Source organism: Rhinoderma darwinii, chromosome 2, assembly GCF_050947455.1.
Source record: "Rhinoderma darwinii isolate aRhiDar2 chromosome 2, aRhiDar2.hap1, whole genome shotgun sequence".
Classification (NCBI taxonomy): Eukaryota; Metazoa; Chordata; class Amphibia; order Anura; family Rhinodermatidae; genus Rhinoderma; species Rhinoderma darwinii.
In genome coordinates, this window is record NC_134688.1 from 435,240,044 (window position 1) to 435,266,257 (window position 26,214).

The following is a 26,214-nucleotide window of genomic DNA, read 5'->3' on the forward strand; positions in this document are numbered from 1 at the left end:
GGAGCCATATATTACGGTCGTGTGCATGAGCCAGAAGGGGAATAAGAATAGATTCTGTAACGGTATATACTACTTCTGATATTATGTGTATGCAGTAACTACTGTGGGGTTAACAGATTGCTTACTATATGAGAGAGAGAGCGAGAGAGAGAATATATATGTGTGTGTATATATATATATATATATATATATATATATATATATATATGGAAAATACATCAGTTACTCACTTGGATCCAGCACTGCTCTCAGGCTGTGTCGGGGGTCCATGATGACTGAGCCGTTCTGATGAAGCAGCAGGGTCTTTAAGAAGATCCGCCTGGATACCATTGCCTGCGAATAAGGTACATTCCTTCTAGCTAGCTATTTGTGTGGTTTGACCATGACCTTGCCTTTGTATTTCTCCTGTTTTGCTCCCACAGATTTGTCGCTTGTTGTTTATAGTACGACCTCTGGTCCATGTTCGGATTAGGTATTTGTCCGTCTGCTCCTCTGGCTTGTCGCATCAAGACCGCTTTCCCGGTCAAATCCATTGGCTTCACTCGGATCCCACATCACTCCCAAAATTCCTACAGGGCAACAGCCGCTAATTGGTGACTACACAGGGGACTGCGAAGAACAGCGAGATTCCGTAGACTCCACAAGTCAGTTTAGCCAGCGTTAAAATCCAGCATCCAGCTAATAACAATCACATCTAAGTTCATGAACAGAGACACGCAGGAGCAGCTTTCAGCCAAGCCGTCGGTAAAACTGACCTGACGGAATTGGCATTGACGGCAAGATACAGCTTCTGGATACATAGAAGCGGTTTCACAAAAAGTAAATTTATTTTAATTTAAAAAAAAAAAAAAAACTATTTAAATGTTGCTTAACATCACCTAAAACGTTGTTTTATTAAAAAAAATTTAGTTGAAAAGGTGTACATAATGATAATGGAGAAACGGAGACTAATTGTCACCTTATTTTCAGGCCCATTCATTAAAAGCTAGATCCCTGACTGGGGTCTTTAATGGAGGATAAGAACCTTGCTGCATACAGTTAGGCTGGGTTCACACGAGAATGTTACATCCGTAAAGGACGGAACGTATTTCGGCCGCAAGTCCCGGACCAAACACACTGCAGGGAGCCGAGCTCCTAGCATCATAGTTATGTACGACGTTAGGAGTCCCTGCCTCGCTGCAGGACAACTGTCCCGTACTATAATCATGTTTTCAGTACGGGACAGTAGTTCCACGGAGAGGCAGGGACTCCTAGCGTCGTACATAACTATGATGCTAGGAACCCGGCTCCCTGCAGTGTGTTCGGTCCAGGACTTGCGCCAGAAATACGTTCCGTCCTTTACGGACATAACACGCTCGTGTGAACCCAGCCTTATTGGTCACGAATAGCTCAGAATCTGACTCCTGTTAGTCCTGCTGTCCATCCAAGAAGAGAGAACCAGCGGGAAGATTAGACCCAGGGGCAAAATGATAGTGTGTACAGTGGTAACAAGTGTTTCTGGACCCTGGTGCCTTAGAGCTCCAATAGCCTCTCTGTCACATATGAAGTCAATAGCATTATAAATGGCACATGGTAAATATGGGGGGGGGGCTGTTCTAGATTTTGCATTGTGGCCCAAAAGCTTCAAGTTACGCCTTTGAATAGACCTACAGATCATAGACGTGGGGTTCCCTGGAAGGAAGGGGGCATCCAAGCTCAGCTGCTGAGGAGAGCAACGAATACTGTATAACAGATGACTGGACCCATGTAGTCAGCAGAGGCACAGATGGGAAATGTTTACACATCACTAGTATCTGTTTAAATCGACATTTTCCATTTTGCTTCCTGTAACAACTTACAAAAAAATTGAAACCAATCACGGTTATTTTTACACATTAAAACAAAAGGTTTAACTAATTTCCATATTCCCGTTCACAGCAAACTGCTTGGAAAATGTGCATTATTGATGTCCTCTTACAGCTCCCTGGTAAAAGGGCTGCTCATGTTTAAACCATGAAGCGACACAGACGCACTGCTTTTAATGCAGTCACCCTTGCATAATACCCAATGCCAAATGACACAGTGAAGTCCCATTATTGCGGAGTAAAAGGGATCAGGCGTCTACACTTTTTACACGTCCATATTTATTCATTCCAAAAACCTTTATATAGTGACCGGAATCTGTGAATTTGGACCAAGACTGTTTATCAACTGTTCCCTTTATTAGGACATATGGAAGACTATAAGCCAGAACCTCTAGCTCTAGTTGACTTGGGCCGCCTATGCATTACACGGACGGCATTCTACTACATGAGCAGCCGGCCGCATCATTCCCCCCCGCAAAATCAGTTGTTTGCCAGGGGTCTCTCTGGTGAGACAACCCCTTTTACTTTTTCTGTAGTAGAACATATTCAGGTAAAAGTTGTACAATCGCATCATGAGATTCAAGTCACACGTCCTGTCCTGGGCTGGTTAGGGTTATACAAGTGAAGGCTCTAGCCCTGAACTAAGTGATCTGTATTCAGCACCGCCATTTCCATAGAAAAAAAGACTTACAATTAAAAGGGTTTTCTGAGATCCGGGTGGAGATAAGTGACAAGACTATGGCAGCAAATCAAGGCACCGCCCTGTGGTGCCGTCCCAGGATTGGCAGCAATGGTCATGCAACGTCTCAATGGACAGGACATCACTACTTTGGGGTGGGGTGGGGGGGGGTTTATGGCTGCGGAGGAAGCGCTTTTTAAAAACTAGGTATTTTTAAAATATTTTGAGTTCCTGACATCCAGGTGAATTTTGGAAAACCCCCTTTACTGTGCTGGATCCCTAAAAATTAACCAAAATGGAAATATTTACCTTGTATTCGTAAATCAGAAGGTAGTGCATTAGTCAAAGTTTGGTAATAATGTTTTGTTTACTTATAGAGATAGACATATTTCGTTTTTGGTGCCAAAACCATTTTTTTGCAGAAGTGACAACATGAAGTTTATACAACTTATATTTATAGTGAAGACATTTATACAACTCCCATAGAACTAAATAATAAATATTCTTGAAAGATTTTTTTAAAGAAAGATCTTTATTTGGAAGATGAAACTACCAGAAAAAACATAACACACTTATATAATAAACATATATCAATTTTAAAAAAGTTGTATGTATGATTATATAGGTTTATTTTCTTTGTACCATTCAAATTATTCCCAATATATATATTTATCCATTTATAACATTGCTTAAATAATTGCTCAGGTCATTTCAATGATAAAATACAAAATCTAACATTTTGATATATTACGATACTTTTGAAGTCAAACAATGATAAATAAATGAATAAGTTAAAACGTACCCCGTTATATTGTAGTATATACAAGCTGGACAAGTGAAATCTCACAATTTTAACAAAGCACATAAAAAGTTGCAGAAATTAAATATTCATACTGATCAGTATTTCCTATAGTAACATTGCACTATTTTCGCTTTACAAAACCTGAGGTGCTAAATAACACGGATGAGCTTTATTCAACCTGGTACACTACAGGGACTGATAGCACTTCTTTTGGTCCAAGTGTGCAGACAGTAATAGCGTGCCAAATTCTCTCATCTTCTTAGGTTTTCATTGCTTGTATTTGATCTGTTGACAACATAATTTAGGTTCAACATAAAAAAAAACAAAAAAACAACAACAAAATGAAACAAAAGAATACATTTTACCTGGTTTGTGGGCCCGAAAACACACTTATATATTTAAAGATGTATTACCCATAACAGATTATTTTTAAATTGTCTATCATAAACCCCCTGTCCTGTGGTGAGACAGTAACACTTACCAGGAAACTGCAGCCTGTCTGTGTTTTTTTTCTCACTCTGCTCCTGCTCCCCCTCCCCATAGACTTCTATGGGCAGGGTCTGTGTCTTTCTCTTCTCCTGCTCCTTACTCCTGCCCCCCTCACCACTCCATACACTTATATTGGCTGGCAGTAAAGAGACAACCCCAACCTCTTGTAGTCGGTCTCCTGTGCTCTGTAACTAGGGACCAATTTTGCTCAACAGGAAGTGGACAGCAGATTACAGGAGGGGAGAAACTTTGTGGCAGTAACTTCACACAGAATTTGCACGGATAAAACAAATACATTTTAATAGTAAGTAAATTAAAAAGTTGATGTATATCAGAAATACAAATAGATTAAATGGATACTAAGTTTTCAAACAATTAAAGGGGTTCTCCAGTTTAGAAAGGATCCTCATCTCTTGGCCAGAGTAGGAAGTGGTTACAAAGACCTTCTTGCTCTGAAGGACCGGTCATGTCTTACAGACAACTCATTGATTTGAATGAACACAGCGTAATGCCTAAATTCTCCTGGTGGAAATTGAACACAATGTGAGGTTTACCCTCAAATTATAGCGGATTTGTGGGGGTCCCAGCAGGGGGACAATTTCTGATGAGCTCATTGTCAAAGGTGCTTTCTAAAAAGTAGAGATTGTCAAAAGTAACATGTCAAGTAACTCTACATGACAATTGCCAAGGGCAAGGAGAGCGCTCAGAGCGTGTGTCGGCTCTATATTACAGCTGACACCCCACTGCAATGGGCGGAATCAAAGATCACTTTGATTCTGCCCATTTAACCACTTAGATGCCTCGATCTATAACGACCGAGGCATCAAAGCCGTTAAAATAAGGGAGTTGCTCCCCTCGGACGGGTCATCGGCCCCCCGCAACGCGATCTCGGGGTGCCGATAGTGGTTATGGTAGCCTGGGGGCTTAATGAAGGCCCCCAGGTCTGACATCTTTGTACTCCTATGAAGCACTGCCTGCAGCAGGGCTTCATAGGGGATGTCAGTAGATCATGCAAGCGATCCAATGATCGCTGGATGAAGTCCCCTAGGGGGACTAATAAAAACAAAAGTAAAAGTACAGATTAATAAAGTTTTTTTTAATGTACAAATTTTATTTATTTTTTAAATAAAAAGTATTAACCCTTTCAGGACCGAGCTAATTTTGGCCTGAAGGACCAGCCCCATTTTTTAAAATATGACATGTGTAATTTTAGATTGTAATAACTCTGGAATGCTTTTGCCTATCCAAGCGATTCTGAGATTCTTTTCCCGTGACATATTGTACTTTATGTTAGTGGAAAAATTTGGTCAATAAATTCATTGTTTATTTGTGAAAAACACCAAAATGTAAAGAAAATGTGCAAAAATTATGATTTTTCTCATTTTAAATGTATCTGCTTGTAAAACAGATAGTAATACCACACAAAATAGTTACTATTTCACATATTCCATATGTCTACTTTATATTTGCATAGTTTTTTGAACATTATTTTTATCTTTCTAGGACGTTACGAGGCTTAGAACTTTAGCAGCAATTTCTCACGTTTTCAAGAAAATGTCAAAAGGCCATTTTTACAGGACCAGTTCAGTTGTGAAGTGGCTTTGAGGGCCTGATGTACTAGATAGACCCCATAAATCTCCCCATTTTAAAAACGTCACCCCTCAAAGTATTCAAAACAGCATTCAGAAAGTTTCTCAACCCTTTAGGCGTTTCACAGGAATTAAAGCAAAGTAGAGGGGAAATGTACAAATTTTATTATTTTTGCTGAAATTCATTTTTCATCTATTTTTTTTGTAACACAAAGAAGGTTTTACCAGAGAAACTCAACTCAATATTTATTGCCCATATTTTGAAGTTTTTAGAAACATCCCACGTGGCTCTAGTGTGGTAATGGACTGAGAAGCAAAGGAGCACCTAGTGGATTTTGGGGCCTTCTTTTTATTAGAAAATATTTTAGGCACCATGTCAGGTTTGAAGAAGTCTTGCGGTGCCAAAACCGTAAAAATCCCCCAAAATTGACACGGTTTTGGATACTACACCCCTCAAGGAATTTATCTAGGGGTATAGTTAGCATCTTGACCCCACAGGTCTTTTGCTATATTTATTGGAGTTTGTCTGTGAAAGTGAAAATCTACTTTTTTTCTGAAAAAAAAATAGAAAAAAAAATTTAATATTTGCAAGGAATAAAGAATAAAAAGCACCCCACAACTTGTAAAGCTACTTCTCCCGATTACGGCAATATCGCATATGTGGTACTAAACTGCTGTTTGGACTCACGGCAGAGCTCAGAAGGGAAGGAGCACCATTTGGATTTTGGAGCGCAGATTTTGCTGGATTGGTTTTCAGTGCCATGTCGTGTTTGCAACACCCTGGAGGGACCAAAATAGTGGAAAACCCCCCAAAAGTGACCCCATTTTGGAGACCACCTCTAAAGGAATTTTTCTAGGGGTCTAGTTAGCATTTTGACCCCACAGTTTTTTTGCGGAATTTAGTGGAATTAGACCATGACAATTTAAATAGAAAATATTAAATTTTTACAATGAATAAATGAGAAAAATCACCCCAAAATTTGTAAAGCAATTTCTCCTGATTACAGCAATACGCTATATGTGGTAATAAAACGCTGTTTGGACCCACAGCAGGACTCAGGAGAGAAGGAACAATATTTGGCTTTTGGAGCTCAAATTTAGCTGGAATCGTTTTTGGGTGTCATGTCGCATTTGCAAAGCCCCTGAGGTACCAAAACAGTGGAAACACCCCCAAAACGACCCCAATTGGGAAACTACACCTCTTAAGGAATCTATCTAGGGGTACAGTGAGCATTTAGACACCACAGATCTTTTGCAGAATTTATTAGAATTAGGCCGTGAAATTGAATATCAAAATTTTTTTCACAAAAATGTTGCACTTTTTCATTTTCACCAAGGATAAAGGAGAAAAAGCCGCCCAACATTTGTAAAGCAATTTCTCCCGAGTACGGCTATACCCCACATGTGGTAATAAATGCTTTTTCAGTATAAAATTAATTAACCCTTTGAGGACTGATCCATTTTTTGCTTTTACATTTTAGTTTTTCCCTCCCCGCGTTCCAAGAGCCATAACTTTTTTTATTTTTCCATCTGCAGAGTGGTGTGAGGGCTTATTTTTTGCGGCAAGAGTTGTAGTTCCTAGTGACACCATTTAATGTACTGGGAAACTGAAAATAAAGTTCTTTGCAGGCTCAAATTGGAAAAAGCTGCAATTCCTCCATTGTTTTTTGTGTTTAGTTTTTACGGCTTTCACCATGCGGTAAAAACAACAACTTAATTTTTTTCGGAGACTTCATACGATTACGGTGATACCAAATTTATACAGTTTTTTTTTATATTTTACTACTTTTACAAAGTAAAAACTGTTAAAAAAACAAAACGTTTTGTTTCAGCACATTCCGGGAGGCATCACTTTTTGTATTTTTTGGTCAATTGAGCGATGTGGGGGCTTTTTTTTTGCGGGACGAGCTGTAGTTTTTATTGGTACCATTTTTTTTTTTACATACAGCTTTTTGATCACTTATTATGTTTTTTTTTTTAAAGCTAGGTGATCAAAAAACAATGATTTTGGCGGTTTAAATACTTTATTTTTTACGGCGTTCACAGTGCGAGTTAAATAATGGTATATTGTAAAAGTTCCAACTTTTACGGACGTAGCGATACTAATTTTGTTTATTTTTTACATTACTTTAGAGGAAAAATGGGAATGGGGATTTTTTGGACTTTAAATATATTATATATTTTTTCACTAATAACTTTACTTTTTTTTTATTTTTGCAGTAGAATGTCATTTTTACAGGCTCCTGTAACAGCGCGATCGCTGTTCCTGTCCGTTAGTCCCGGGTGTCAGCTGTAATACACAGCTGACACCTGCAGAATATGGAGCGAGCGCAGCGCATGAGCCCACTCCATATATAACCCCCCGCACCACGACATGCTATTAAGTCGTGGTGCGCAAAGGCGTTAATGCGCAGTGGATAGTGCAAAAATTAACATTTTCTGCCGATATGCCATTTTAATGCACAATATGTTGTGCCCAGTTTGTGCCACTGAAGACAAATACCTCATACAATGTTGAGCGGGTTCTCCCGGATATAAAATATCATATATGTGGACGCAAGCTCGTGTTTGGGCACGCTGTGGGGCTCAGAAGGGAAGGAGCGCCATTGGCTTTTGGAGCACAGATTTTGCTGGTATTTCAGTTTATAATGTGGGGGCATATGTAAGCTGGGCAGAGTACATCAGAGCATAATAAGAGGGTATAATAATGGGGTAAATAAATAATTCATAGATATGTGGCCAGTGTCGCACTGATAAATGGTGCCGGATGTTATCCGCTTTTGGACACTCTGCACAATTTGTTCCTATATTCGGAGAGCCAGAACTTTGTGAGGGCTTATTTGTTGCGGGACAATCCGTAGTTTTTATTGGGTAGATGTGATTTTTTTTATTCGCTTTTTTTTTTGCAAAGTGGTAAAAAAACAAAACTCTGACAATGTTTTTTGTCTTTTTTTTTTTTAAAGTGTTCACCATGCGCTATAAATTACATTTTACTTTTTTCCGCGGGTCGATACGATTACGGCGATACCATATGTATATATTTTTTTATGTTTTGTGGCATTTGCGCAATAAAATCACTTTTCAATAAAAATCTTTATTTTTTGTGTCACCATATTCTGAGAGCCATAACTTTTTTATTTTTCCAGTAAAAAAAAGCTGTGTAAGGGCTTGTTTTTTTGCGGGACGGGTTGTAGTTTTTATTGGTACTAATTTGGGGTACATGCGACTTTTTGATCACTTTTTATTCTATATTTTGGGAGGGGTGGTGACCAAAAAAATAGTGATTCTAACTGTTCTTTAATCTTTTTTTTTGTTCACCATGCCGCAAAAATAATATTATAGTTTGGGTTGTTACAAACGCGGTGATACCAAATATGTGTACTTTTTTTTTTTTTTTTTTTTTTAACATTTTCATTTTTTTCCTATAATAAAAGTCTTATAGGAAAATAAGCATTTTTTGTAACTTATAACTTGTTTTTACACTTTTACACTTGAAGAACTGCAGCACTGATCGCTGCTATAATACTATACACCACTTAGGTAGTGTAACGTATTATAAAGTGTCAGTGTGACGCGGAGAGTCACACTGACAGGAAGCCTATGAGGACCGGCCTCCGGCTGGTTCTCATAGGCTGCTGTGCATGGCAGACCCGGGGGCCGTTGCTACAACAAACTTTCCCTGCGATCACGTGGTCGGGACCTGAACCTATCAGGTCCCGATCATGTCTCCAGGACCAGAGGCAGGGGTTAACAGCGCGATCCGTGTGTCAGCGCTACTCTGAGACACCTGAATCGTGCTTATAATACCCACCGTGAATTCACGTTGGCGCTGCAAAGAGCCAGCAAGCGCCGACGTGAATTTACTGTGGGCGGTCGGGAAGCGGTTAATAGTTAAAAAAAATAAAAACATTTTTTTCCCTAAAGCAATGCTTAAAAAAAAATAATATAATTAACATAACTGGTATTGCCGCGTCCGTAAAAGTCAGAACTATTACAATATAACATGATTTAACTCGCTCGGTGAATGCTGTAAAAAATGAACGACCACATTTCTGTTTTTGGGTCACCTTAGCCAAAAAAAAGATCAAAAAGTTGCATGTACCCCAAAATTATACCAGTAAAAAAAAAACAGCTAGACCCATAAAAAATAAGCCCTAACACCACTAAAATAGAAAAACTTTTTTTTAACAGTTTCTTTGTAAAAGTAGTAAAACATTAGAAAAACTATATAAAATTTGGTATCTCCGTAATCGTATCGACCTGTAGAACAAAGTTAACATGTTGTTTTCACCTCACAACGTTAGCTGTGAATACGAAACCCAAAAAACAAACACGTGGAATCACTGTTTTTTTCCCATTCCACCCCACAAGGATTTTTTTCAGTTTCCCAGTACATTAAACGATGCCGTGAAAAACTACAACTTGTCCTGCAAAAAACAAGACCTCATACGGCTATGTCTCCAAGGGGTTAAAAAGTCCTCAACTATGATTCTAGCTAAAGTTGAGAGTTGAGCCCCATGCAGCTATTGGCAATGGAGTGACCTAAGTATTGTTAAAAATATTCAGTAGCAAATCCGGTAATACGACACATTGCTCGTTCCTAATGGCCCTTTTCTAATATATGCAATTAAAAAATAAAAGACCAGAAATAATTCACTTTACTACGAATAGGACTTTTCTATTGAGGCTGCCTCGTCTGAAGCATGGGTACTGGGGGTACGGTCTTGTCCTGACTGAAACATGCAAGAGAGGTGGCATATGGTAAGATTGAATGAGGGATCGATCCCTCAAGAATGATGGATTTATAAAACATGCAAGAGAGGTGGCATATGGTAAGATTGAATGAGGGATCCCTCAAGAAAAATGGATTTATAAAAATCTATGTATCAATAACTTCATTAATACAAAGCAAAATCTATTGAATGACCTTACTGCCCGTACAACATTTACAAGTCATTTTATAGTGTTTCAAATCACGGCAACAAATAAACCAGGCCATTGTAAACCTCATAAAAGAGCAACGGGACTGCAATGTCTGGACACCCTAGCTGGATCATTAAAATGCTGATGTCCAGTAAAACGACATCATGATGCTGAGTCTGCTATTAGATACGGTCTGAAGGAATGAGTTAATAAATGTTTTAGCTTCCAATATACATAACATACACAATCAGAGTTATGACCCATAAAATAATTTATTTTTTTCCCCAGAGCGGATCACAACTAATGCAAAAACAATAGAGATTTGAACCGTACGTCCTCCAGAGCCGGACAGAGAAACTGTAAAGGATCTGCCAGACGCAGCTTCTGTGTCGACGCCCGTGGTTAATCAGTCTGCATCTGCTCCTAGGTCTGATAGAGTGACTCGATCTGCTACCACTCAGGCTGGTAGGCTGAGGAGTGGGAGAACCTATCACAGCCTGGCCAGACGGTTCTAGCTCCCGCCCTCTGTCTATTTATACCTTCATTTCCTGCTCCTCCTTTGCCTGTGATTCTGCCTGTTTCCTGGCTCTGATTTTCCTGCTTGTACTATTGACCTCTGCTTCATATTGACCCCGGCTTGCTGACTACTCTCCTGCTCTGCGTTTGGTACCTCGTACACTCCTGGTTTGACTCGGCTCGTTCACTACTCTTGTTGCTCACGGTGTTGCCGTGGGCAACTGACACATTTCCCTTAGTTTCTGTGTACCCTTGTCTGTCGTGCACTTATTGAGGGTAGGGACCGTCACCCAGTTGTACGCCGTCACCTAGGATGGGCTCACCTGTCTGTCTCCCTACCCCGACATTACAGAAACGGTACATGTATGGGTTCTCTGTCTGGCCCTGAAAGATCTGGCCACTAAGTGCTAGGCCTCGTACACGAAGGAAAACGCGCACCCAGAGCCTGTATGATGCACACAGAGTTCCACCGGCTCCCTGCTACAGAGCCATGGGTGATCGGTGTACCGCCATCAGATACCTCCGATACTGCACTGCATTATGGACACTTCTGTAATATAGCATCCAATGGAACAAAGCAGATAGAAATAAACTTTGTATGCTTTCACATGAAAACCGTAGTCCAAGTATCAGTCCCTAGATTTGAATATTATTAAAAATCTGTGCCTAGAACTGAAACACGATGTGCAAGTCAACCAAAGAAAAATCCTGAACTAGAAGTGTTCTGCCAGGAAGAATGGGGGACAAGCCTAATGCAAAAAATACAAAGACTGTGGCAAAGAGAAGTGGCGGTTATTTCTTATAAAAGGGTGACACCGATGGGAGGCACAAACTTTTGCACATATTATTTATATATTTGGATGGGTGAATGTAATGAATATGGCTATTCCCTGTACGGAAGATCTGGGAATTCTGGAAATCAAAGAAACTTTAGCAAAACAAAATTCCTTGGCTCTAGCGACAGAAAAAATGTCCCACCCATATCAGACGTGACCGCAGCACTCTGGAATAGCGCAGGGATTTATGGAAACACTTTAACATCGGTGATAGTCCAACACGGAGCGGCCAGAAGGACCACTGATGTCTAACTACCACACCATATAATACAGAGAGCACCCGACTGTAATGTACAACTAAACGGACCAGCATGCAGTGCTCCTGATGGTATCACAGGTCATCTCCCCCCATATATCTGGACATACCTGTATTGGCATGGTTTGTAGAATAGGATGTTTTTTATAAATTGGGTTTCAGATGCATTGTTCCATATAAAGGGGTCCTCCACTTTTCCAAATAAGGTGCAACATGAAGAGTATGGGGGAGATTTATCAAAACTGGTGCAAAGGAAACGTGAAGAATGATGGACAACCGCTCCACTTTTTTTCCCCATTAAACTTTGTTTGCTTTTTACATAAGCACAAAAATCAAACAAACATATTGAGGTTCGCCGTGTCCGTTAGGGTATGTTCACACAAGGTCATTACGTCCGTAATTGACGGACGTATTTCGGCCGCAAGTCCCGGCCCGAACACAGTGCAGGGAGCCGGGCTCCTAGCATCATACTTATGTACGATGCTAGGAGTCCCTGCCTCTCTGCAGGACAACTGTCTCGTACTGTAATCATGTTTTCAGTACGAGACACTATAACATTATTTATCCGACATGGTGAACTCCTCCCAAATAAAATTGTATAAAAAGTGATCAAAAAGTTGTATGTACCTAAAAATGGTATCAATAAAAACTACAGCTCACCCCGCAAAAAATAATCCCTCACATTGCTGCTCAATTGATGGAAAAATAAAAAATAATGGCTCCCAGTATATGGATAATTTTATCTTTGTAAAAGTAGTACACTATAAAAAAAACAAAAAACGACATAAATATGGTATCGCCGTAATCGTATCAACCTGAAGAATAAAATGAACATGTTTTTTTCTGGCACGGTGAACGTTGTAAAAGCGAAACCCCAAAAAAACAGAACAAATCACAGTCATTTTTCCACCCCACAAAGATTTTTTTCTTCAGTCTTGTACATTATATAGTATAATAAATGGTGCCATGAAAAACTACAACTTGTCCAGCAAAAATCAAGCCCATGTCGTGTCGACGAAAAAAAAAAAAAATGATGGATTTGCAAGGCGGAAAATATTTTTTTTTTAAATAAAACCAAAAAATGGCTGTGGCAGCAAGAAGTTACCGGCAGTCATTACAACTTCACTAGGGGGTATCAGAATGGCAAACAGACATACATTGTGATGGAGAGATACATTTCCCCGTTTTCGCTTACCTGCTGTTCTGCCTATGTACGTGTTCTTTTCAAGAACCAGGAAGATCAGGATGGACCGTTCTATTCTACCCAAATATCATTTTACCAGCACTGATAAGAAATATTTTTAACTAAAACTCCTAGTCCCCTTCAACTTATAGCAGTGTACAGCAAAGACGTACTGTCCAGCATGTATATACTACAGCTATATACTGCGGCTCTGCATTATGTCCATGACATGTACAGCACTACAGACAGAGGTAACCTGCCATACACGAACAGTAAATCAACTCTGACATCTAGTGGCGATTGTCTGCGTTGCTAAAATAATACAAATGATCATCCAGAGAATGAAGGAACGGAGGCCGAAGACGGTAAAAGTTATTACTTTCTAATACATGGAAGATATTGATTTAACACTTTCATTCCATCAGACGGGCTATTTATACCAAATCTTGATGAATGTGAAAGATCATTGGTAAAAGCTGTAATCGTTAGATTTTATTAGCGCTGATGACTGACGACTAAAGAGGTGATCATTTCCCAAATTTTTTTTCATAATTAGCCGAGAAATTAGTTTTTTTTCCGAATAAATTTGCCGTGAATCAAAGTGTCCCGATTGCCCCTCTGATGTTTTCTAGGACTGTATACAAGTTAGATACAGTAAAAAGAGAAGGCCCCATGCACACGACCGTAGCTTACATCCGCAATTCCGTATTAAATTGAAGGCCCATTTATTTCTGTTGGTCACGGTCACCTTTCCGTATATTTACAAATGTGCGTCCATGCTGTAGAAATGATCCGCAAATGATAAAACATGTCCTATTCTTGTCTGCATTGCGGACGGCTATGGATCTGTAGCGGTCGGATTCGTACTTGTGGACAATAAGAACCCTTAAAGTCGTGTGCATGAGTCCTCAGACAGGGCACTTGCGATTCCACCCCTAAAATAAAAATACCATACTCACGCTCCCCTGGTCTTTCGCAGCAACGCCTCCCTCCCGGCCTCCTGAGATGACGTTGTTCTGTCCCATGTCCCCATTGCAGGCTGTGATTGGTTCCAGTGGTCACATGGGACAAAACAACATCATCTCGGAAAGGCTGTCAGGGACGCGTCGCTACAGGAGACCAGGGAAGTTGGCGAGCTTGTGGTTTGTTTGTTTTTCCTTTATATTCTCTTCTCCCCTTTTTTTTTCTAATCTTTAAACTGAAGTAAGGCGCTCGCTGGAGACTGTCATTTTGCAGTTTCCTGCACCACGAACCCCAAAAGTTTTGGATTTCGTTTTATGCCGAATTCACTCATCTCTACGGACATTAGAATTAGAGAAACCCCATGTTGTGGTAAAGAACTGTGCACTTGTATGTAGGCCTGCTGTATTTTTGGGTACGCCGTGGGTATTTTATGCTGTAGTACAATATGCTTTATCCAGCGTATTCATCGCTTTTATGTTGACGTCAGATGAAATTAAAAAAACAAAAAAGCATGTAAAATTGGGTTTATGGCACGGTCATACTAGGAACAACAGCACAGAGGATCAGTGGTTAGCGCGGTTGTGTTACAGCACTGGGGTCCTACCCAGGATACACCTGCATGGAGTTGTATGTTGTGCCTGTGGTTGCGTGCGTTTCCTTCGATTACTCCACTTTTCTCTCACACTCCATAAACATAGCGGTCTCGGTAATTAAATTAAACTGTGTGTGTGTGTGTGTGTGTGTGTGTGTGTGTGTGTGTGTGTGTGTGTGTGTGTGTGTGTCGGAGATAGGGAAACTAGATTGTGATCCTCATTGGGGACAGGGACTGATGTGAATGATGGCAATCTCAACGCTGCAGAATACGTTGGCGCTATATAAGCAACATAAATAATTTTATTGTAAAAGCAGTATGTATTAAGTGGGGGTCCAATGACATTTCAATTATGTGTGGCGGTACTACAGAAATTGAGAACTAAAACCTTATCAAGCAAGAGTATGCAAATCTGCGAGCACGGGGACCCAGTAGGTAAGGGGGCCCCCTGACACCTGGCAGCTTCCTACCGTCTAAGACCGAACTAATGAATTTATAGGTCACAATTACTGCTGGATTGTAAGAGATTAGGGGGGGGGGGGGCTCTATGATGAGCTATTAGAGAGCCACAGGGTCACATACTGTTCCTGGAAGGGGGGGGGGGGGGGTCCTCTACTGTCTATTTTTGTTATTAACTATATGAGGAAAACCTTAAAAATAATTGATGCTTTTTGGATTATTTCTGTACATAACAATAGCTCATACTGTCACGTTGTTCTGGGTTTCTCAAAAAGAAGAATGAGTGACAAGCTCATGAGTCGAGCTTGTGGAGTGACAGCGCAGCTTCGCCAATAAAACCGCCAGTGGCTTCAAGCTAGACAGGGAATTACTGACAAGACGTGAGAGAGAGAATAATTTATGTCTAATTCTTATCGTAAGATTTACTTTAAGCAGTGCAAATGCAGGAGGAGTTGACCTTACGCTGCCGATATTAAGATGCATATTACAGTTATACTCGACTGAGGATAAAATCGATATAAATCTGGGTTGTTTTTTTTTTTATGTCAAATAAAAAAAAAAAAATGATTGAATAATAAAAAAATAAAAAAATAATAACATTATTATATAATAAAATAAAAAATAAAATAAATATATATTTTTTTTATTTAGTCACAACAATCTGATCTATGACGCTCTGATACTGAGAATTGAGTATGAATTACAAATGACACAAACTAGAATACAAATAAAGAAATATTTTAAGAGTATACAAAGTAGTGTTTGCAATGCAGATATTTATATAAGCCCCATGATAAGTGGTCATTGGCACATAAGGTGGTAAATGAGATGTCATCGCGGGTATAGAAATACAATACCAGTCCTACCCAAGATTGAAGGCAATAAAAATAAAACCGAATAAGCAAATGAAATGCAGATGTACTCACTGTGTAATTTGGTCTGATAGCGGGAGAAATGGAAGTAATAATAATATGAGAGGATGGCAGGCATAAATGAAGGTGACAGATAAGCAGTGGTGATGAGCGGAGACACCGTCACTTACCCTGCAGCCAATCCACGCCCTCCTGGAGACCCTCACCCTTCAGTCCATCACTCGCACTGGAAGACACAGGAATACAGTTATTATGGGGTGTAGTATGGAAAATATACGTTATATCGGAAAAAGAGCATTTGTTCCCATTATATATCAACATCTAATCACAATAAGCAGCGTGTGACATGAAGGGTACAAAAGGCGGCCAGGACTTCACCATTAAGACGCACATTTAGCTTGGATAATCGTACGTTATTCCAATAGGGCCAACACACCTGGCGCTTACCAAGCAGCGGCTGGAATATGTCCGGGTTGTTATGTAGCAACGTTACCCCTCATACAGATCTCGACACTGACACCTCCAGCGCTAGAGAATTACAGCTCATCCACACTAAGAAAAGCGGAGTACAGACAACAGAAGGGATGCACTGCTTAGACCACCACCACCCCTTCTTGTCAACTAATTTTTGATTATCGGTTTCATTTTTTCCTCCTCACCTTTCAAAAGGAATAGCTTTTTTATTTTTCCGTCGATGAAGCCATATGAGGGCTTTTTTTTTGCGTGACGAGATTTCATTTTTCACGGCAACATGTATTGTACCATATAATGTATTGGAAAACTGGGAAAAAAAAATCTTTGTGGGCTGGAATAGGAAAAACACAGCGATTCCTCAAACTTTTGAGGACTTTCGTTTTTACGGCTTTCACCGTATAGTAAAAACGGCATGTTAACTTAAAAGGGGTTGTCCACTAGCGGACAAATGATGACCTATCCACCGGATAGGTCATCAGTACATGATCTTTGGGTGCCAGACACCCGGACCCCACACCGTTAAGCCTCTCCGGCTGCCTACGGGCATCGAACCTTCATGCCGGAAGCAGATGGCTCCAGCCACGGAATAGCAGCCGCGCTGCAGTACTATGTACGGAGCCAACTGCTTTCGGCTCCATATATCACATAATGGGCTATAACATCCAGTGCCCGCAGACAGCCGGAGCAGCTTAATGGTGCGGGGTCTGGGTGTCGGACCCGCACCGATGTTATGCTGTTAACCTATGGGGTGGATAGGTCATCAGTTGACCGGTAGTGGACAACCCCTTTAATTCTACCGGTCAATACGATTGCGGCGATACGGTTTTGTCGCCACATTCTGAAAGCCATAGCTTTTTTATTTCTCCATTGATTGAGCGGTATGGGGGCTTATTTTTTTGCGGGGCGAGCTGTAGTTTCGCTGTTCCTGGCCTTTAGTCCCAGGTGCCAGCTGTAATACACAGTGACACCTGCTGCGTACGGAGCAGCATGAGCCTGCTCCAAACATCACCCACGATGTGCTATTACGTCGTGGCGTGGCTTCACCCCCTATTTCCAAATGTGATGCAGTACAATGCAGTAATGTGTATTGGGTTACCTGGAGATATAATTAATTGCGGGCCGCCGTTGGATCACAAGATCTAACTCCCTGTGTCCTACAGAGTCTACTGCAGAAACCGGTGGTCAGCCTCTCAATGCAAGTCTATGAGACTAGCGTGGAGGCTTTCATAGACTTGCATTGAGAGACCGACCTCCAGTATCTACAGGAGACAGTGAGACAACGGCGTCCCGGAACGGAGCAGCTACCTGTAATATACAGCACCAGGTAAGCCGATACACCTGACAATATCGCACTACATCCCATTTGCAAATGGAAGGTGGGGGTGGAGAGAAAAGCTGGAGTGCTTCTTGAATAATAGAGGCCCCAGGGGTTGGACCTTCACTGATCATCACTTTATGACAAAACCTGTGGATAGCGTGGAAGCCCCTTTGACTGTCAAACCATTGCCCAAGTTTTCCCCAGCCAGAAGTTTGTAAGACGCTGCACAATACAACCGCATGGTAAACATGAGAAAGTAGAGCAATGCTCCAGGAGGTTTCTGCAGCAACAGTAAATTTGTCCAAAACACTAACAGAATGGTTCATCCATCACTTCCTAAAAAACACAATTATTTCATTTTCAAAAATTGTGCCCCTAGTGCGGCATCATTTATAAATCACAGGTCGCATAGACAGATATTGTATTCCACTGTATCTTTCCTTCTGTTAAAAGAAACTGATTACTTCTTTACAGCCTGAACACCAATAAAAGAGTCTGAACAATCTTCATAAACTTTGTTGGCCCAATTATATCCTCAGGATACACATTACTCAGGTTGTGAAACTCAAAAAATGATTCAAAATTACAGTGATGATTTATTGAAATTGAAGTTTCGGTTATTATTAGCAAATGATAGAACATTTAACCCTTTGACTGTCAGGGACATACTATAAAGGCCATACCAGAAATGCACTTTAACTTTCAAATGCCGCTCATAAGAAGCCCAAAATGAGGGCTGGAGGAAAGGGCTCATTTTGTAGAGGACAGCAGAGATATATAGCACAGGTGCCATTGCATGTTTCCATCAGGCTCTATATCAGGAGGTCCCATAGAATGTAGAAAATTATCTTTGTAGCCACCAAATATATGGCAGAGTACAGAAGGAGCACCTCTTGGCAATACCTAGTATTATGTCTGGTGCAGGGCCCGGGGGGCAGTACATGACACATGGATTCTCTTTTTGGTGTTCTTTTAATTCGTGTACCACCCCCCAAAAACATTGGGTATCAGTTTTGCCTGGTGTGTTCTTTTAGGATGGCTGTAAAGATTTACAATGTTAACAGCACATGTTCTGCTTTATTTCCGTGCATTAGGCAGAACTAGCAGAAACGATCCGGTAACAACAGGTCAGAGAAAAGACCTTTTCCAGGGCGATGTCTGATCATGTCAGACCATAAAATTCGGGACAGAAATCTTCAAGTCTGTTATTTTGTGAAAAGGAAAAATCATTGCGAATATAAAAACCATATATCACTGCATATATGTCCAGCCATAAGATTAAAACCGGTGAAGAGAATAACATGGATTAGCTCATTCCAATGGCGTCTGTCAAGGAGTGGCACATATTAGGCAGCAGCAAGTGACCAGTCAGTTCTTGAAGTTAAAGTGCTGGAAGCAGGAAAAATGGCCAAGTGTAAGAATCTAAGCATCATCAAAAAACAAAATAGCGCCATGTGTGTCTAAGGCCCCATTCACATCGCGTTTATGCTATGCGCCGGGAAAAGTATTTAAACGTATAGCTCGGCGTATACATAGACCATAATGGGTCAAACGTGGACAAAAATAGCATCCGTTTGCCATGGTTTACGTTGGGATACTGTTTTTTGAAAGTACTGAAAAGCGTAGTCTGCTACGCTATTCTGGACTTCAAAAAAACGTACACGCGATGTAACCTTTTTTAGCATTGATCTCAATGGACGACATATGCAAACATAATGCTATATGTTTGTATCAGTTTCCATACAGTAAATCTATCCGGTTGCTTTCTTTTTTGTTTTCTATCAATGTTCACTTTTGAAAAAAAGTATATGTTTTTTTTAGGTAAAAAATTGACAGAAATGTATACAGATGTATGAGTATACGCTAAAAGTACCCACTATAAAAAAAACACATACAAACGTGTACCATTTTCTGTTTACGTCTAAGTTTTCAATGGCCCACGTTTTTATAAAAAAAACAAAAACGTACACACCGGGCGAATAGCTCAAACGCGATGTGAATGGGGTCTAAGGAACATTGATGTGAGCGGCGACTAATGGATGGTACGTCTGGTCTGATCCCCACTTATAATCTGGTGACAGAGCCTCTTTAATATGAGTGTGAACATGGCAGACGAGGTGGCAAAAATGGTCATTCAAAGCAGCAGCCTTGTGTTTAGCCTATTTCCACCACTGCTCTCCTCTTAAAGAGAACCTGTCACCTCTCCGGACATGTCTGTTTTTAGTAAATAATTGCATTACCCATGAAATAATTCTGGAGCATTTTTTCTTAGAAGTCTACATTGAACCGTTCCACTGACATTGCTCCTAGAATTCTATGAATAAATTAACAACTGGGTGTTACCAGTTGGGGTTGTGTCCCTACACAGACTGACAATGTCCAATCAGTGCTGACAGAGTGGGACTATGAAGGGACACAACCCTTTGACAAGGTGAATGGTAACACCCAGTTGTCAATTTATTAATATATTTCTAGGCGGAATAACAGAGGAACGGAACAATGCAGAGTTCTAAGAAAAGATGCTCTAGAATTGTTATTTCATAGAGAATACTAGTATTTTAGTAAATTAGGCATTAGTCAGGAGAGGTGACGGGTCCTCTTCAAATGGAGCATCCTAAATACTGATTGTTCTATTTGCCCACCACCACCATTAAACTGTGTATATTTGCGGACTATATGAACAGGGCATCACTGGGGAAGGATATATAGAGTAAATAAAAGGGGCACAAAAAAAATAAAAAATACTCCATTAGCGTAGCATGCCATGGAAAGATCTAGAGCAATGTGGCGTTTCGCCTTAATTTTTTTATGTTTTAATAATGATGTTGAGAAAACATTTCTGCTTAGAGTTGATCTAATATGAAGCACAGGGACAACGGTACTGTGGTTTATAGGCACTTCTAGAAAACAAAAAAAATCTTTCACCGTACAAACACACTTCAAAATAATAGAACTATTACCAAATATGCCACGGCTTGTCCTTGATGTTCTCTAAACACAGCAACTGAGAGACCTTCACAGATGACAGGGAGTCTCGAAGGTCCATTTTGTTAGCGAAAAACAAAATTGGTATCCGTTTGTGTTTAATGTCTAGGGAAAAGGGAAAAAAAAAGTTATTTAAAAGTAAATTAGCTACGATGCAAGTTGTGCGGACATGAAAGAGCATTCAAGCCAGGAGCAGAAAATGTAGGTTTGAATTACTGTCATATAGGCGCAATTCTAAGAGGACGGGTGATGCTTTGGTAAGGTCGTTATGCCCTCAAATTTTCAATTTTCCAATAATGCTTTAGAGAAGTGATTTTTTTTTTTTGTGGTAAAATTCCTTCATAACCCAATGACCCAAAGCTTGCGATGGCCGAGGAACAGAGAAAAAATTCCAACATTCTAATTCAGAATTAAATGGTCAGGAAATTCGGAATCCATAAAGTAGTGGTGAAAATCTTTTCAGTGGCAGAAAATTATGTGAAACCGAAACTGAAAAACAATTTTCTAACAAGGCCAATCTCAGATCGCTGTAATGAGGCCTTTTTCGAAGCGACTTCTAGCTGCAACAAGCGGACCCAATGCAAATCTTCTATGGGGATCTAAGTCTGGGAGCATCGTGGGATCCTGGTGTTGTGGCCATAACATGGACGTTACAATGCATCCCAGATAAAGGTACACCTTGCCCCAAACGCGAGACGAGAGGCAGATCTGCATTTGTTTTGGATATGCCCAAAAGTACAGACATTTTGGGAAGATATAACAGATATTGTACATCTACGATACGTATTTTAGAGGGGGCTTAGCATTAATGAGTAACACAAGACATACGACAATAGCAATAGGAAAGTTATTTTTCGCAAAGATAATATATTTGAACAAAATTAGATAAATGGAGTAAAATGTGGGAAAAATATAATATGCGTTGCATAATATCAAAAAGATTAATATACTTAAAGGGGCTCTGTCACCAGTTTATAACTTCCCCATCTCCTATTTAATCTAATAGGCGCTTTGATGTAGATAACTACTGTTTGTTTTTAAAAATGTTTATTATTGACCAAGTTATGAACATTTTTCGATTTATGCTAATTTTTTCTAAATACCCAACTTGGCATTTTTTTTTCTATTCATCTAGTGGCCGTTGCATAGAAAAGTGTATGACGCTGACCAATCAGCATCATACACTACTCTCCATTCCAGCCCAGCTTGATTCACCGCACAGTGTGATCTCGCGAGATCACGCTGTGAAGTCTCCTCCTCCCGCAGGTCCTTCATCGGAGTGACGGAAGACTGAACAGATATCGCCTCCAACCGTGCCAGGACATTTATCCGAATCTGCAGTGGCTGGAGAAATAAGACAACAGACCTAAGGATCTGGACAATTGATCAAGGAAACCAATGGCAAATTATGAATTAGAAGTAGTAATGGAGTGACTTGATCAGTATTAGGGTTCGATTGTGTTAGAGGAACACAGGAGCTGTTGTCAGCTTAGCCGTCGATCCAGCTTCACTGACTGATTCGACTTAGAGTGGCGTTCTGCAGCTTCTATGTATAGTGGATACATAGAAGCTGCAGTGCTAAAACTAAACATTTTGAATAAAACTATATTAGAAAAATATTTAGTCTGCCTAAACACACACATTACATTAAAAAAAAAACGCATTAATGTCTCCTGCACACGACCGCAATGGTTTTGCCGTCTGCAAAACCATAGATCCATTGCGGTCAATCGGACTGCAAAAAACTTTTGTAGTGCATCAGTTTGTCATCAGGATTCACATATCCACAATAATTTCACTAGTGGTGTGAACCCGTATTTCCGGACGGCAAAATTACATGTCCTGATTTTTTGCGGTCCAAATTCGCAGCTCCAGCACTGATCGTCACAGAAATGAATTTATCCACAAAAGTTGTGGCCGCAAATGCATGGCCGTGTGCATGAGGCCAAAAGGTTTTCATAGTTTTTATGTTTAATACAGTTCACTGCAACAAGTTCTATATTTGATATAGGACTATAAATTCCCCCAGTGTCCACGATATCAAAGACTGGCGTTTCATACACAAGTCTTAATATAAAGTGCGCCGAGTTAAATGCTCCTAATTTTTTTTTAAGAGGCGCATGCATCTTAATAAATTAGGCGCATCTCTGGCTGCTCGTGCGAGAGACAGAGAAATCGACGCCATCTTTGAGCTAGCATAGGTTTTCTGCTATAATTTGCGCCAGATTCTGTTGCAATTTATAGTGAATTTGTTGCCACTCTTGATAAGCCCAACCCGCTTTCTTGCAAAGTCCCGGAGGCAGCGTAAGAACGGAAAAGTTGCAAAATTGTGCGCATGTTGCAACTTTTCTACCCTAGGAAACTGGTGTAGAATGCTTAATACATTTCTCCCATTGAATCCAAAATGTTTTCCTTTCCCAATTGATTTACAAAATGGTACTCAATTTTAAAAATGTTCAGCCTATCATACGAGAGTTTTAGAAGAAACCCTTCCAGGAAGAGTCTTTTTACATACCACATATCCTAAATGTAGACAGATAGAGGCGGTAGCAGAAAGTGGCGGATTCACATGGGTCAATATTGCTTCTACACTGCACAATAGTGGGAAACAGCAGAACATCCTTTTATTATCCTTTTATATAGATTTTAGGTGCAAAGAACTAGAGCTTCGTGTTTATCTGTAGTGCAGAACTGAATTTTTACATACAGAAATGTCCATCTACAATGAAATATGCAAGAAAAAAAATAAATAAAAGAAGGGTATATTACAGATACGTTTTGCAGCTGGAAAAAAAGCGGTGACAAAACTGGGTCATGAAAAATCGCTTCAGGTGGCTTGCTCGAAAACACTTTTTCTTCCAGAAATACTGTGTCAGGGAAGTGGCTTATAAGTATAATCTGGAAGAGGTTTCGATCACGGTCTACAGACCATTTTTTTTAAAATAAAAATATTGCATACATAATTCAAAATGATGGCAGTCTATTACACCAAAACTTGCCCCTGAAACATGATGTAAAAAGAATTAAAGTTTCAGAGAGCAGCAGAAACTTATCAATTACCCTGTAACCTACATGACTCGTATCCCCCCCCCCTTTGTTTTTGTGGGAGAAAAAACAAATCTCAAGATTTCCTAAGCGCCCCGCTAGTAGGTGGAAAGTCCTTCTGATAGTAGCGGAAGTTTGTGCACATGTCAGGTTGGCCTGTGGTAGGTTTGAAACATATTTGAGTAGCGCTCGGCTCTTCTGGCCTGGGCGGCCACTCTCCACACGGAAATAAATGGGGAAAGCACCGTTAAGGCGAAATTACAGGAACCCCCCTTGCTTAGTAGGGCTCATTTGCAAGAGTACGTGTGACAATTACGTGATAATCTTCTATATCTCTTTGGTGGTTTAATAGTCTGTATTTTATTATCATTCTTCCCTTGCTGTGATAGATATTATCTCTCCATACACGGACGACATCCTGCTAATCCTCCTATAGGTTTGTGTTCATACACAGCAGATATCTAAGCAGGCAGATCTGCAGTGAGGAGGGAGGGACTACCAGACTGAACCAATGATGAGACAGGAGGCGTGTCTCAGACTACCTCAGACTCTGTGTAGGGACTGTAGCTAAACTGTAGTCGCAGATCACAGCTCTTCTCATATGAAGCGGAGCTAAATAGGAGCCAAGCAGCAAGTATTGCAGAAAATAGCAGGTAAACCTTACCTATAATTACAGGCTTAAATTCATTCTAAGCACAAATAACTGAATAACTAAAGTAATTTCCCAAACCCAGTTTTGCTGGTCAGACCGCCTTCTGGTTTATTTGTTACCCCAGAGATGGTGTGTTTGCTCCAAAATGTAACTGCAGTGCGAGTTCTACCACTTTAGTGCAGCTGGGAATTGCACATTGCGGATCTCAATGTTATTTACCTCTCCTGGTTTCAGCTCCGATCCCAGCAAGTGGCCGCAGTTCCAGACGATTGCGTCCGGTTGCTAGGACGCCTACTCCTCTGGTTCCTATGTCAGCCACGGCCTATCTGAACCCATTTACGACACTCCTTACTGCAGCTGGTGGCGTGGCGTTGCGTTGCCAGGCAACAGACACCTGTCAATGAGGGCAGACCTGGCAGGCTGTTTAAAAGGCAATCAGCCTCCAATGCCTTGCCTGCTAATTGAGGTTCTCACCTTCGTGGCTATTGATCTATATTCTGACGCCTCTTTGACACTGATCTTGATCTCATACTTTGGATTATTTGCCTGGTACCTGGCTGCTCTCCTGGCTCTGATACTTGGCTCTGTTCCGGACTACGATCCCATCTTGACCGCTCTCCCGGTGACAGCCCTTGGTTTCGTCCCTGACTACACTACTGCTTCATCAGCACTACTGCCATAAATCCACGCCTATTCTGGGCTCTGCTAAACTGGGGATCTTTCTGCAGCAAAGTCCACACCTCCTTTCAGGAGTTAAAAAGGCTCTGTCACCAGATTTTCAAACCCCTATCTCCTATCGCATGTGATCGGCGCTGCAATGTAGATAACAGTAAAGTTTTTGTTTTTTTTCAAAAACTAGCATTTTTGGCCAAGTTATGACCATTTTTATATTTATGCAAATGAGCCTTTCTTATGTACAACTGGGCGTGTATTGTGTTCGTTACATCTGGGCGTTTTTACTTGTTTTACTAGCTGGGAGTTGTGAATGGAAGTGTATGATGCTGACGAATCAGCATCATCCACTTCTATTCGTTACCACCCAGCTTCTGGCAGTGCACAGACACAGCGTGTCCTCGCGAGATCACGCTGTGACGTCACTCACTTCCTCCCACAGGAACTTCATCGCATCGGATGAGCGAGGACACGCTGTGTGTCTGTGCACTGCCAGAAGCTGGGTGGTAACGAAGAGAAGTGGATGATGCCGATTCGTCAGCATCATACACTTCTATTCACAACGCCCAGCTAGTAAAAGAAGTAAAAACGCCCAGATGTACGCACATATTACACGCCCAGTTGTACTTTTACTTTAAACACGCCCAGTTGTACTTTAGAAAGCCTCATTTGCATAAATATAAAAATGGTCATAACTTGGCCAAAAATGCTCGTTTTAAAAAAAAAGAAACGTTACTGTTATCTACATTGCAGCGCCGATCTGCTGCAATACGAGATAGGGGTTTGAAAATCTGGTGTCAGAGCCTCTTTAAAGAGGCTCTGTCACCAGATTATAAGTGCCCTGTCTCCTACATAATCTGATTGGCGCTGTAATGTAGATAACAGCAGTGGTCTTTATTTAGAAAAACAATAATTTTTGAGCAAGTTATGAGCTAGTTTCGATTTATGCTAATGAGTTTCTCAATGGACAACTGGGCGTGTTTTTACGTTTTACCAACTGGGTGTTGTACAGAGGAGTGTATGAGGCTGACCAATCAGTGACTAATCAGTGTCCTGCACTTCTCA

The 26,214-nt window shown here is 40.6% G+C and overlaps 1 protein-coding gene across 1 annotated transcript in view; it reads right to left on the reverse strand.

The window, feature by feature from the left end:
* Positions 1 to 3,139: 3,139 nt before the first annotated feature.
* The window catches only part of ARL6 (ARF like GTPase 6), a 57,768-nt gene continuing 34,693 nt past the window's right edge, over positions 3,140 to 26,214 (reverse strand). The window contains exons 6-8 of the mRNA XM_075850907.1: positions 20,756 to 20,885; positions 16,174 to 16,229; positions 3,140 to 3,610 (exon numbers count right to left, since the gene is read on the reverse strand). Coding sequence (XP_075707022.1) covers positions 3,585 to 3,610; positions 16,174 to 16,229; positions 20,756 to 20,885 — 212 coding nt within the window. The 3' untranslated portion in view covers positions 3,140 to 3,584. The remainder of the gene's footprint in view (positions 3,611 to 16,173; positions 16,230 to 20,755; positions 20,886 to 26,214) is intronic.